The sequence below is a fragment of the Cricetulus griseus genome, chromosome 2 (assembly GCF_003668045.3).
Source record: "Cricetulus griseus strain 17A/GY chromosome 2, alternate assembly CriGri-PICRH-1.0, whole genome shotgun sequence".
Classification (NCBI taxonomy): domain Eukaryota; kingdom Metazoa; phylum Chordata; class Mammalia; order Rodentia; family Cricetidae; genus Cricetulus; species Cricetulus griseus.
The window spans coordinates 282,685,041-282,699,608 of NC_048595.1; the positions used below are offsets into that span (position 1 = coordinate 282,685,041).

At 43.6% G+C, this 14,568-nt stretch overlaps 1 protein-coding gene across 6 annotated transcripts in view; it reads right to left on the reverse strand.

Moving 5' to 3' along the window:
* Syne1 (spectrin repeat containing nuclear envelope protein 1) overlaps window positions 1-14,568 on the reverse strand; it is a 453,101-nt gene that overhangs the window by 15,926 nt on the left and 422,607 nt on the right. For 3 of the 6 annotated variants that reach the window (XM_035440411.1, XM_027401022.2, XM_035440413.1), the window contains 8 exons: window positions 13,374-13,556; window positions 12,981-13,118; window positions 10,788-10,979; window positions 9,247-9,577; window positions 6,971-7,039; window positions 5,290-5,432; window positions 3,086-3,209; window positions 2,360-2,571 (listed from right to left, as the gene is read on the reverse strand). In XM_035440411.1, coding sequence (XP_035296302.1) covers window positions 2,360-2,571; window positions 3,086-3,209; window positions 5,290-5,432; window positions 6,971-7,039; window positions 9,247-9,577; window positions 10,788-10,979; window positions 12,981-13,118; window positions 13,374-13,556 — 1,392 coding nt within the window. The remainder of the gene's footprint in view (window positions 1-2,359; window positions 2,572-3,085; window positions 3,210-5,289; window positions 5,433-6,970; window positions 7,040-9,246; window positions 9,578-10,787; window positions 10,980-12,980; window positions 13,119-13,373; window positions 13,557-14,568) is intronic. The other 3 variants (XM_027401023.2, XM_035440414.1, XM_035440412.1) reach the window with 1 other exon arrangement.

Sequence of the window (14,568 nt, forward strand, 5' to 3'; positions counted from 1 at the left end):
ACATTGAGAGGTTATGAAAAGTCTTTGATTGATCCAAGTATCTGTTGACAGAGAACACAAAATGGATCTATTGATAGAGGTTTGGGAAAAGGTGACAGGCAGGTGGTTTCTGCTTGCCACACAGGTTGACATCCAAGATCTTACTTCCTTGCTTCCATCTCACTGAAGTCTCAGATTCTGGCTGTTGCACGTGTCTTCTTTTAAAAGAGCCTGGTTATAATTCAACACTACCTAGAAGGAGCACCCTAGGAACTACAGAGAAAAATACATTTCAGTATGTAAATTGGACCTCTCATTTGTGCTTGTCCTGGGGTTCATGGGGCTGGCTTAGAGAGCACCCCCAAGATGCTACTATGCGAATTTATGTGCAGGAAGATTCATTCCTACTTCTGAAGGTTCAAATGAAATCAACCATGATCACCAAAAGAAAGACCACAATAACATCAATACAAGATGCATAGTACATACTAAAGACCAAAGGAACTCAGAGAGAGCATGCTTATTATGCCAGGAGGTTTGTTTCTGAGGAGAAACTATTTTTGATGTCCAACAGTCAAAAATCACAGGAGCTACAGAGCTACCAAGAAGAAATGAAGCCCCAAGTCTGTAGGGGGTTCCACTAATGATTGCAACGGTGTGAAGAGGATGTCCAGGAATCAGACCTGTAATTAAAGGACAATATCTGTGCACTCTACCAGCCCAAGCCAAAATTAGATGCCAGTATTTGACCACAGAATCTCAACACTCTGGAGTTGTATGGCTTTACTCATTACTATGCGATAGCTTTTGTCATGGTGGCAAATTGGAGACGGTCAAATGATTTCTCCCACAGACTCACACTAAAGTGATCTTGGGAAGGATTTCTCTCCAGTACTACACAGAGATATGCAAGACTCTGATAAGACCTGCATTCCCCTTGGAAAGAAATCAAATAGGTTCTAGAGGGCCCAGGTCCTTTATTGAACCTCACTGATCATTCCTTAAAATACTAATTTATTAAGCTCTAAGTGGTAATTTACACGGTAGATTGTTATATAACGTGGGCCTTCTTTTAACTTTTAAAACCCAACTTTATGAACAACTTGGGTTTCAAACAATCGAGGAGAGGAGAGCATTCTGTTCATTTCTGTTAAACGTTATCTGAATGTGAAGTGTCCCCAACGGTCTCCTGGTATTGAATGTTTGGTCAGCGGTTAGGGGTGCTACTTTGGGAAGCTTGGAAACTTAGGAGCTAGGACCTAACTAGTAGAAACAGTTACATGAGTGTCTTCTTCAAAGGATGTATCTTGTCCCAAGCTACTTCCTCTTGCACTGTTGCCCGACTGCTATGAAGTGAACAGCATCCCTCTCCACATGTACCTGCCACCATCATGCTCATGTGCACGAACTCAAGGTAGGCCACCGCCTACCTTTTATAGGGTTGTTTACATTATGCATTCTGTCACACTGCACAGAACACTAACCCACATACTTTCTGGCTGTTGCAAAGACACCATGTGACAGAGTTCAAGTGGAGGGGTTTTTTATTAAGGGGAAAGGATTGTAAAAATGGAAAGGGGAGGGGAGAGACCAGCCTTCAGGGACAGGAGCAGCAGGAGAGAGAAAAAAGAGGCAGAGGGAGAGGGAGGGGGAGAGAGAGGAACAGACAGAGAGGGAGAGAAAGAGAGAAGAGGATGGGAGGTAGGCAGGGCCCCTTTAAAAGGGAACATAGTTAATATGCAAAGGTGGTGTTCTTAGCAGCAACAGCTGAGGGCGTATCCTGTCAGAACTCCAAAGGCAGGCCAGTACAGATGCCTAAATACTAGCACTGAGGAAGTGAAGAATTAGAGGCAGAGGTTATGAAAGATGGGCTGGGAGATGGCACAGTCAGTAGATGAATGATTCACTGTGTAAGTATGAGAATCTGAGTTTGATCCCTATAATGCACATGCTCACGCACACCCCCTGCCCCCCCCAAACAGGATATGGTGGGGTGTGTTTATAATCCTTGTGATGGGGAGACAGAGTCAGGTAGATTCCTGAAGCTCATTGGGTAGCCAACATAGCCATTTGATACATTCTAGCCAACAAGAGACCTTGTCTCAAAAAAGAAAAACAAAGAAACAGAAAACCTCAACAACCAAAATGATGAATACAGAAGTGAGATTGTCCTCTGGTCTCTACAAGCATGTACACACACACACACACACACACACACACACTTCTGTGCCTACATAAACATGCCTACACACACACACACACACACACACACACACACACACACACACACACACACACACACACACACACAAACAAATGTGTTAGCTGTTACACATGACCATGTCTTTCTGGCTGGTGAAAGGAAGGCAAGGAGAGCTACCTTGAGCTTTTTGATGTGACACTCGATGGTGTGGATGTCAGTGCTGAGTGCCAGGTGCCGGAGCCGGTCCAGTTCCTCCTCAGTCTCACCTAGCCAGGCCCAGATGTTATTGAGATCTGAATTGAACTGCTGCCATTTTTGAAGGTTCTGCTTCGTCCTCAACTCCTTGCTCAGTGCCTGGGCCTGGAGGAGCTCCCAGCGGTCAATCACGCCTGGCAGGGCATACACACAACAGTGAGGAGGAGTTCTACAACAGTAAGGTTTAGCAAACACTTTCGAGATACCTGGTGGCTAACTTCAAAGGGCAACAGAAGGGACAGTTAATGCCTCTGATCATTTCTGCTATCTCCTGTAAATCACAGCTAAATGGGTGCAATGGCTATGCTTTCCTATATTTCTCTAATGACAATGGTGTAAAGCACATTTGCTACACGGAATTTAACAATGTGACGAGCTTTATGAAGGAGTAACAGAGTGTGAGGTCAATCCATCCTTGACTTCTTTCTACAGAGCACTCTGAAAACATATACAAGACACTGACAATGTAGACCAGAAAAGCATTCAAATAAATGGAGCAGCAGGCACACTATAGCACTCTCTGTCTCCCTCATCTATCGTGGAATAAAATGGTATAGAGGGAGGCTAAGCAGCTCAGTGGGACTTGGTGTGACACAGTGATCTGAGATCTTGTGTGTCACACTCTGGAGCAGGGGACAGCGCACTCACCGGCTGGCTGAGTCTCGGTGCTGTTGAGGTTAACGAAGCCAGGAAAGGTCTCTTCCTCTGCCAGCTTGTGCTCCAGTCTCCTCACGGAATCTATGCTGCCACTGCATTCCCCCAGCAGCTTCATCTGTTTACACACACACAAAAACAGCCCTGTCACCACAGTCCCCATGAGCACCAAGTGCTTTGAGGAAAGCATCTTTGTGGTCCTTCAATAGGGCAGTGGCTGTGTTTTACTTCTCGGGGTCACTCCAGTCAAAATAAATAGAATTAAAAATTATGCTGTGTCAACAAGTCACACACACACAAATCCTAAAGACACACTTTGCGTGCAGGATAGACATATGAAACCTTCAGAACTTCTACATCAGTGGTTCTCAACATGTGGGTCGTGACCCCCAAGGGGAGTGAGTGACCCTTTCACAAGGGTCAACTAAGACCATCAGAAATCACAGATATTTACAATATGATTCATAACTAGCAGAATTACAGTTATGAAGTATCAATGAAAATAATTTCATGGTTGGGGGTCAGCACAGCATGAGGAACTGTATTAAAGGGTTACAGCATTAGGGAGGTTGAGAACCATTGTTTTATATGCATCTTAACAGATCAAGCTGATCTGGAATTTAAAGCCCAGAGTCCCCAACTAGCAAGGCAATATCTGATTTTGGGCAAGTTGTTTCTTCCTTCCCTCTCACAAACCTAATTGTAGAAACACTAACAGTACCACAAATCTCACGGGAACAACTTGTACATTAAATAACTGAAATATTTAAGAGTTCAGAGCAATACAAAAGCCAGTTGTTTTGTGGGAAATTTTACAGCCATGTTTAATAGTCACAAGGGACTAAATTCAAACCTCAAAGAAAAACTCCGAGATCCATTTGTAATACACATACAGTATTCAAATATTGAAAGCACAAGTTATATAGCTAGATGTGGTGGCACATGAAGATAACCCTAGCTCTCAGTGGACAGTGAGAGACAGATCAGGTGTTTGGAAACCAGCCTGGCTATATGACAGGAACTTGCCTCAAAATAAAGGGAAGCAAAATAACACAAGGTAAAATGAAACAGAACAGAAACTTCAACACATTTTTGTCAGTGGAGTGTAATCTTACCTGTCAATGTTTCTCACAATCAGTGTCTTTGAGTTACTTTTTTGTTAATCTTGGTTGAGGTGAAGTGTCATCTTGGTGATGTCAACACAGTCATCATAAAGCTATGCTACACTTGATTTTTATCATCTACAGTGCTGGAGATTGAACCCAGGTCCTTGAGCACACTAGGCAAACACTCTACCACTGAGCCACGTCTCCAGCCTGTATACTGCACTTTCAAAAGAGGTTTCATGATGGAGAAGTTGACTGGGGGGTGGGTTACATCATGTGCAGCTAGAACAGCTTTTTCTTTTCCCTGATTCCAAGATGGAGAGCATGTGAGATGTGATGAGACCGCTAGGAATTAACTTTCCGTTCCTTTTGACTAAGAGCTGGGGGAGGGATTCACTTTAAAATTTACCATGTAAAGTAAATATAGGCTATGTGGCTGACAAAAATATTCTTCGGTCAGTGACTAGAATAAATAGATTTTTACAGTACATACTAGCAACTGAAAATGCAGAACTGGTAAGATGAGGAATCCCTGGCAGTTTGCCCTAGTCAGCACCCACAATGAAGAAGGTGGGGCTGGGATGTAGCTTAGTGGTACATCAGCTTATGTATGCAAGGTGCAGTTCCCGGTGTTGCAAAAATCCCCTCAAATCAAAAATAGAAGATTACAAATACTCCCAAGGTCATTATACGAAGTCAAAAGAACCAAAAGACCACCACCAACAAAAATCTCATGTTAATAATCTAGAATGACCTCGGTTCAAAATTTATTAGCTGAATTTGGACTGGCACCCTGTGATATTTGGGAGTGATAGGATTTTGTTGTCTTCAGCTAAATGGATCCTACTAGATGCTTGGTGAAAAGCAACAGGTTAGTCATGACAGTGGACTCAAGGTCTACAAACAGATCAATTCCTTTCAAAAAGTAATTTCAAGCAATGGGGTTTTGTCTCCCATATCCGTGTCTATGAGTTCAAGGGCACCACTGTGCCTGAGACCTCAAGGAGCCCTCATGCTGCAGACAGATGGGCTGTTTTGGGTCAGAGTTATAATCCAGATCCAGGTCAGGAGGACACTGGCTGGAATACTCACATAGCCCTTGTAGCTGGTGTCCAGGTCTGGCCCTGTGGGAGTTTTGCTTCTGAGGATATTTGCAGTTTGTTGAATCTGGAAGCGGCTGTCATCCAGGGTTTTGTCCAGCTGCCTCATCTGTGACTCCAATGACATGGGATCCCCTGTGGGGTCAACCGTTAAGAGTCTTTAAGGGATCTCGATGTTTGGCTTCTTTCAAAATTGTCAAGTGAGGGCCCCAGAAAGCATTTAGGCTATAGCCAAGCAGAAAGACTGTGTGATGGGACAATAATAAAGTGGATTTAGTGCTGCCCTGCCAGAGAGTTAGACATGTAAGGAGCCAAGCCAGTGAGTGTGCTTCCTAAGGAGACAGCAGCCTGGGCTTGACAAAGAGCTCTGCAGTGGATCCCGAACAGCCTTGAGTGTCAGCTCCCTCCTCCAGCCAGTCCCATGGCAATCTGAGTGTTAGACACAGTGGAAGGCCTTCCCAGTGACCTGAAGAGGTACCAGCCATGTCCCAGGCACCAGGAGATAGGTGTATCCCATGCTCACTTAGCTAGCAGGGAAGGAATCAACCTCAGATTTTCCTTTGTGCACCTCAGAGATACCAGGGTGATTGAAATACCTGGTGGCATCATTTTATTCAAGTTAACCAAGAACAGGCTAACTCAGAATAGACACGCAGAGAGGAGCACTTTGCTTTTTATAGGATATCTGAAAGTACACCAGGAACAAGCTAAGATTCTGTCTCTTCTTGGGCATGCTACTCCGCACACACTACCTGGGTCCTGGCTCATCTCCTCTTAAGAGCTTTGAACTTATAGTGTGCCTGTGTGCATGTGTTTGCAGGAACATATCTGCACACACATTCCATTCATTGCTGAACAAGGAAATTGGTCACCCGAGGAGCACTAAGATTGGGTGCAAACAATGAGTAAGTTAAGCTTCATAAAATATATTCCTAAATCTACACAGGAGTGGCCACTAGCTGGAAGTCCCTGTGAAGCTAGCTTGGTTTCTGCCCTTGTGTTTGTCTTCAAAACTTCAGACTGCTATAAACCAGCCTATGACTGTTTGATGGTCTCATATTGATGGTCTGACACGCCCCAAACACTGACCCAGACCTTCAGTGTGATAAGTATGGACAGGGTCTTGTGCGACCTTGAACCAAACTGGTTTCTCTTTCCAACTCTCCTGCACAGTTCTATTAAACAGCAATCTAAGGACTACGATATCAATGGCTGACATTTCTCATTTGAGGAGGTAATACTTTTTAAAGGAAAAGGAAATGGTTCATCAGCTGAAGCCTGTTCACTCCCTCATAAGAGGCTGTGGTGGGGGGTGTGCCCAGTGGCACTTGCCCAGCAAATGGCAGATCACAGCTAGTGACCACAGAGAGGTAGACAAGAGCACACAGGCTCGGCAAGAACTTTAGCCTCTTATATTCTCAACTGTCCCTGGGCACTGAGCTCTCTCTGTAATGACACTGATTAGCACTTGTAAGCTGAGAAGCTATTTCATGGCATGGTTATGGAGATCATATTCTTGCTGTTGATCAACTTCCTAATGCGGGAGGAAGAGAGAAAGGCTGTGCCTTGGCATGCTCCAGCCCCAAAGCTGTGAGAGGCAGGGAAGCTGCACTGAGAGAAGGGGGGTTGTTGTAAGGCTGCGTGGGGGGCTCGATCCCATTCTTTGTGCCTACCAGAAGTATTTCTGATTGCATTTTCTGTGAGTTTTACATAGGCCTCGGGGTTCTCGGGGATCACTACATCTGTAAAAAGAGCACAGTCTAAGTTGACAGGTTTGTGCTGGACACCTTGACTCCCTGGTGGCGGGAAAGTAGTTTGCCTAAGAGGGGAAAAAAATGAGTCCTTCTTGACAGACGCTGACACTGGCATGGAGGGGAGAGGGCGAATGCTCCCGCCAAAGGCTTCCTGTAATGAATTCACATCGACTGAGTGTTCTCTAAGCCAGCCATGGCTTAAAGCTCTTTTGTCCTCACAGGAACCATGAGAGTGCCTGGTAGTATTATTTCCATTTCATAGATGAGAAAACAAGTGTCTAGAGGAATGTGGCTCCTCATGCAAACCTAGAAAGACATTAAGTGGCAGAAGAGAAATTTCCTTTGTTGGCATGTTTGCTTTGAGAGAAGGTCTCAAAAGCTTCAAGTCCCCAGCTTACTACGCCGCTGTTGTGGCGTGAATAAGAAATGCTCCCATAGACTCATGTATCTGAACACTGGGTCCCTAGTTTGTGTTGCTTTAAGGAGAAAGCTGTGGAACCATTAGGAGTGGAGCCTTGCTAGAGGAAGTACAACACGGGGGGGGGGGGGGGGCAGGCTTTGATGAGTTTAGAGCCTCATCCTACTTCCTGTTCTCAGGCTCTGCTTCCTGTGTATGGAAGACAACCAGGCTCCTACTCCCATGCCATGCCTTCTCTGCCATGATGGATCCTGATCCCTCTGGAAACACAAGCCAAAGTAAACTCTTTTTCCTTAAGTTGCTTTTGGTTATGGTGTTTTATCACAGCACGAAATAGTAACTAATACAGTAGCAGAAGATTATTCTGAACTCTTGATCCTTCTGTCTCCATTTCTTGAATGATAGAGTTACAGTTTCATGAAACCATGCCTGGATAAGAACAGGAATTTCCTCAAAGACAGCTTTTAGAGGAGCACTACTTCCTATATCTGTATGTGAGCCATATAGGAAAATTTAAGGGCTTGATAGCCACATTAGAATAGTAATAAACAGGTGGGTGGGTTTAATGCTAATACGTGGTGTTTAATCAATATGCACAGCACTAATAGTTTCCATTCATTCTTCGTACTAAGTCTTGAAATTTGGTCCATGACTATAAGGGCATTTTCTTTTTTTTATCAATAGTCAATTATAGCAGTCACAGTTGAGTGCTTTCTAGTCACATTGGCTGAGGGCCACATGGTATATGGCATGATGGACAGCACGGTTCTCTGATTATTTATTGTTTTTGCTTACCTTCTTAAGGTCCTCTTAGGTTGTTTTGTTTTGTTCTCCCTGCTTCTCTCTAGATGCTCTGTTTGCATGATTCCTCCCATGCACTAAGAGAATTCCTAGTTACATGTAGGAGAAGTCCTACCGTGTCTTTAGATAGAGATCTAGACCCATGCATCTATTTCTAAACGGTAGGGTCTGGAAATCCTATGAACACTTCAAACTAGGGATGAATACAACTGATGTCTGTACCTCCACTGTTTCACAACTTGCCTCCCTCGCCCAGCTTACCATGCTTTCTGTTCCTCATTGTCCTCAGAGCCCAGGACCACTTTCATCTTCCACTTAGATGCTGAAGCCACAGCCTCCTCCCTCTCTCTTCACATAGCTGGTAAGGGGAGACTCATTTCTCACGATTTATCACCCCTTCCTAGGGCTGTTTCTTTAATCCGGGCTTATAGATCATCATCATCACTGCTCATCAACAACACCCATCTAAACTCTCTCATTTCCAATCTGTATTCTACCCGCGGAGCCTACATACAAATAAACTATGAAAACATACAGCCAGTCACCTCTCCTTTCATCTTGCAGTGGATCCCTATAGCCTTCAGGATAAAGGCCAAACTCCTCTCCATAGTGAACTGGTGACTTCATGCCAGACACTGGTTCACTTTTCCAGTTTCCATTGTTCCCGCTCTATGCCTTCCAATGACATCATTCTTGACAAACTTCAGGTGACCAAGGCACCAAAGCTGATCACAAACCTGGCAGGGGCTCCTCTTCCTCCTCCTTCCTCAGCACTGCTATGTTCACCTCACAGACTCATCATTATCCCTCTTGTCTCACTCAAAATGCTCTACCCCGCCCTGGGACAGGTATCCTGTCATGTCCCTGTGTGACCATGCGTATACACAGCACTTACATAGCACATCTTCAGGGAAGTGAGTCCATGTAGCTAGTATGTCCCTCACACAGATTCTCAACAGGAAGCTTTCTCTCCTACCTGACAAGCCAACGGCTCCCCTGAGGTAGAACTCCTTGTCCTCCTCGCCCTCTTCATCTTCTGAGGGCAGAGTTCGTGATGCTGACTCCAGGTCCCGACTGAGATCATAATCATGGTCCCATTCCAGGGGGATGGAGTCCACACTGGCTGGAGTGTCTCGCCCTGACCGCTCACTCCGGAGGGGCTGAGGGAGGGAGAGGGAGGGGTTGGAGGAAGGCTGTGGGGAGGGCATGCCATCTGCAGAGGGTTCCTGCCAGCGTAGGTCTGAAAGAGCCGTGGAGTCTTCAAGATCTAGCTCTCGATCTGAGAGGTCATGGTCATCATCCGGTAGCTAAAAGGGAAGTCACACCAACTCTGTTACTGTAGGAATAGGAGTTTCCTCTTACTCCAAAGAGGTGTGACCTTCAGCAAATGCCAGCACATCCTGCTGACCAGAAAGGACTTAACTTTACCATCAAATATGGAAGAACTTTCTGATTACTTTCTATGGTGGTTTGAAACAAAATGACCCCCCAATAGAAGTGTCACTAATGGGAGGTATGGTCTTGTTGGAGTAGATGTGGCCTTGTTGGAAGACACGTGCAACGTTGAGGTCTCCTATGCTGAAGCTATACCCAGTGAGACAGACCACTTCCTATTGCCTGCCAGTCAAGATGTAGGACTCTCAGCTATTCTCCAGAACCATGTCTGCCTGCATGCCACCATGTCACACCATGATGATAATGGACTAAACCTCTGAAAATGAAAGTCATCCCAATTAAATGTTCTTTCTTTATAAGAGTTGTCGAGGTTATGGTCTCTCTTCACAGCAATACAAACCCTAACTAAGACATTTTCAAAATACCTTATAGATTCATCTATTTCAGCCTCAGTTGTATCATTGGCAGGGTGGGACTATATTAAAACCCCCTCTAAGGGATGATTATAGGAAACTAAATAGTATTAAACAAAAATTAAATAAAAAGTAATACAAATAAAGGATTAAGTAGCATGCCTCCAATTCAACTGGCACATAATGGCACATTATCCATCTGGTTCCATATGCTAGACACAAAACATGGTTCATCACAGAAAAGTTCAAATGCTTGGCTAGCAAATCCTCTACAAATGAGATGAGATTGTGAGGGCAAGTAGAAAAAACATGGAGGGAAAAGACTTATCCAAAAATAAGCTCATGATCTGAGCAATTGCTCACATCTCTTACTTCATCTCCTTGTTGTTTTTTCTCAAAGCTACTTCATCCTCCATAGAAGAGGTATGGCACACAGTCTGCACAAGACTTTATAAAAATACAGTCACTCACTGAATGAACAAAACAGTTCTCCCTACAAGGAAGTGACTGTGAATAAGTCCATTTTAAAAGTTGGGGAAACTGAGGTGAGGAAAAGCAACTTGTCCCAGCTGGTATTGATACAAACACAGCTTGGCACAAACACAGATTTTCTGCTTCCAAATGCTGGACTCATGATTGTGTTATGCTACCTAATCCCACACACCTACTTCACTCTAGATTTAATGAGAAAGAAACAAGTGCTGCATACAGGCAAGCGGATCAGTTTCTTGTGGTATCTTTCCACACGTCCAAAGACCTCCTGGCAGTAGCGTCGGAGTTCGTCCAGCTCTTCCTCGATGACAGCTGCATCCAGGGGCTCGCTCTTCTCTATCAGCTGCTCCCCCTGGGCAATGATCTGCTCTATCTTATTGTGGTTCAGTGAGATCTCCTGCTGGAAGGCCTAAGGGTAAAACACAATGTGAATTTTACACAGCTCAAAATGATGTCATCGTAAGGTACAGGTTCCTCACGGTGTCAGAAAGACTATACAGGGCATATCTGACTTGCTGTATACAAAGACAAGCCAAAGATGGAGAAATTGTTTTCTAAAGTAAAATGTAATGTTGAGGCAGACTGGGAGTCAGAAGTGGAAACATTAGGAAAGAGCCTTTGGCAATAAAAAAAAAAATAATAATAATCACCACAGACAGTGTGGGTAGAGAATAGCAAAGAAATACTGACCGCCATCATGGTATTAATAGTGCTGGTGACTCCTGGCAAAAATGATGGTGTGATATGAACATTTTCGTTTATTCCACATAATGCACATCAGATGTCATACATGACTAAGGCTACAGGTTCTTAGATGATTCTTTTGTTGTTTTAGAACATAGGCATCAACACACAAAGTTATACTGATAAGAAAAGCGAGGGATCTGGGAAAGATTATTAGCACACATTCTATATGATTTCAAAGATGGGGACAAGTTTCAAGTGATAGATGTTTACTCACTAAAAGATTAAACCCTGGAAGAGTTGAAATTGTCCACTAACAACAAAGACTGCCAAGGAGAATGGAGGGTAGTGATGTGCTTTAAGATCCTGCCAGAAGCTAAAAGGAAAAGTTCCAAATACCAATTGGTATAAATGTCTTGTTAAAGTGTTCAAATATTGAACTTACACTTAGCATTGTAATATCCTGGGTTCAATTCCAAGCACAAGCAAATAAACAATCCAGTCTGTTGTTTTTTAAGACAGGGTCTCATGTAGCATAGGCTAATTTCAAACTTGTCATCTAGCCAAAGATGATCTTGAACTCCTGATCCTCCTGCCTCTACTTCCCTAGTGCTTAGATTACAGAAGTTTATAACCATACCACCCATTTGTTGTTGTTATTTGAAACAGATTCTCATTCTGTAGCCCATACTAGTCTGGAACTCACTTCCCAGTCAAGGCTAACCTCCAACTCTTAGCAAGCCTCTTGTCCCACTCTCCAGAGTACTGCAACTCCGTGTGATCCTCTATATCCAGCTTATTCTGGGGATAAAATTTTAGAAACTGTCTTGGAAATGATTAAGCTTGGCACTCCCTCTTTTATGCAGTGTACATCTCTTCAGTGACGGTTTCTACCTAGTCACTGTTCTGAACTTAGTGAATGATATGAGATATATTTAAAATTATCTCAGCCTCTAAGAACGTAGAATATGTAAAGTAAAATCCCCAAATAAGAACATTGCATTGTGGGCCAGCAAAATGGCTCAACAGGTAAAGGTCCTTGCCGCCAAAGATGAGGCCAGAACTGAGCTTAATTTCTGGAACCCACATAAGGGAAGGAGAGAGCCAACTTCCATAAATTGGTCTCTGACCTCCACATGCATGCTGTGGCATGTGGACTCTGCTGGCCCCTGCTACACACATACGATAAATGAAAGTAATTTAGAAATTAAAGCACAAGAAGGTTGTCTTTTTCTGGAAAGTGGGAGCTATATAAACTCTCAGTAGAACTTGGGAATAAGTGATATGTTAAATAACAGCAACAAAAATCTTAACACTGACAACCAAGTTTTTAAAGTATTTTTAAAGTATTCATGTTAATGGTGAATCAGAGAGCACTTTAAAAAAAATTCAACATTGCTGGGTATAGTGGCTCACACCTTTAATTCCAGCACTCTAGAGGAAGAGGCAGGCTGATCTCTGAGTTCGAGGCCAGCCTGGTCTAAAGAGTGAGTTCTAGGTCAGCCAGGACTACACAGAGAAAACCCATGTCAAAAATAAAACAAACAAAAAAGCAAACAAATAAGCAAACAAAATTCGTTATTTTCAGTGTCTTCTAAAATTTTTCCAATCACAAAGAACTAGTTTTTAAATGGCGCTCCACTGTACTCTATGCAATAGCATCTGCAAACCCCTCCCTTGTCAGCGTCCTTCACACTGATATTTTACAGAATAACTGACTCATTACCTTGAGTTGCTTTATTTTAGCTTGAACGTCACATTCGGAAAAATGTTCAATGTTGGTGAGCTGTAGATCCATCTCTGTCAGCCAGACAAGAATGCTGTCCCGTGCAGTCTCAAACTCCTCCCGCTGGCTAATAAAATGCTGGAAGTAAGAGGAAGACATTAGGCATGAAGACGTCCACGGTCACATACTGATATGGCCCAGCCAATTCCAACCTTCCGGGAAGCCCATTCCTCACAAGTATGGAGCACCCTACATTGTCCTCATACCACTTCCCACTCGATTCCCTCTGGCTGTTCCAACAACCACTGTCCCCAAGAGCGTGTCCCACTACTGTGTGACAAAGTCTGGGCTTGTCCTCTAGCTTCTAAATCACAAACAAGGCTTAATGAGAACCTTGAGTCTTCGCAAGATGGAGGCGACGCGCTTCTGTAGGTCATCCCATCGCTGGTTGCCTCCATGGACCATCTGCTTGAGGCTACATGCGGAGTCCGTGCGATTCTCTCTGGCCAGGCGGCGGTACTGTTTATTTATCAGCTCTAGCTGGGTCAGGCTCTCATGGACCTGGCGCTGGAAAGCCTGAGGTCACAGAGAAGTAAATCAGCGTGGGAGATACTTGAAGGACTCTGGGTTGTGTTTCTTGGTTTTCGTACTGCAGACTCATGGAGGAGGACAGAAGTGGCACTACCACAGACATAGCAGATCAGCCAAGAGCCAGAAAGAAAACAGTACTGTAAGGTACCACTGTACTTTTAAATAAATACATACATAGATAAAATATACACATATACATTTGTATATGAGTATACATACACAACCAATATGCATACAATATAGATGCATGCATACACATAAAATGTAGCTTTAAAAATGATTAATATAACTTAAGCCATGTGTGATGGCACAAATCTGTAATCCCAGCACTCTGGGGGCTGGGGCCGGATAAGTGAAAGAATCAGAAGTTCAAGGTTATCCTAGGCTACATAGGGACCTGGAAGCCAGCCTGGGCTACATGAGTCCTTGTATCAAACAACAAAAAGAAATATACAAAATAAATAATAACCTGGAAACAAATTTTCCCATTAAAGAAACCACTACAAAAACATATACATGCATTAACACATCAAGTTGAAGTGTTCAAGATTTCTGTGTCCGTACTGAGAAGTGATATTTAAAATGGCACTGTTCAGTTGTAGAATATGTAATTTCCTGAAAATGCAGAAATCACCTTAATCCTTGTATCCATTAGGAGTCAAACTGAAACCATCTTTGGCAGAAGTGCCTGTAAAGTGAGCTGTTAACCCTGCTTTTAAGAAAATCAGTTTAGTATAAAACACAAGTAACTTTCCATTAAAAAAAAAAAAAGTTTGAAGCAGGTCCTACTTCTCTGCTGATGAATCGTTCAGCTTTCATAAAAGATGCCAGAGTTGTTATCTTGGCATACGACATGGATGTTCTGCCCTCAAGGACATGGCCTGTAGTGGAAATCCTGTGGTTGCTGACACTTTGTTCTGTCCCTGCTGCGGAGCACAGCACTGGCCAAACAAATATCCACTCACGTGAGAGAGAGTTTCGCCCCAAACTCATGCAC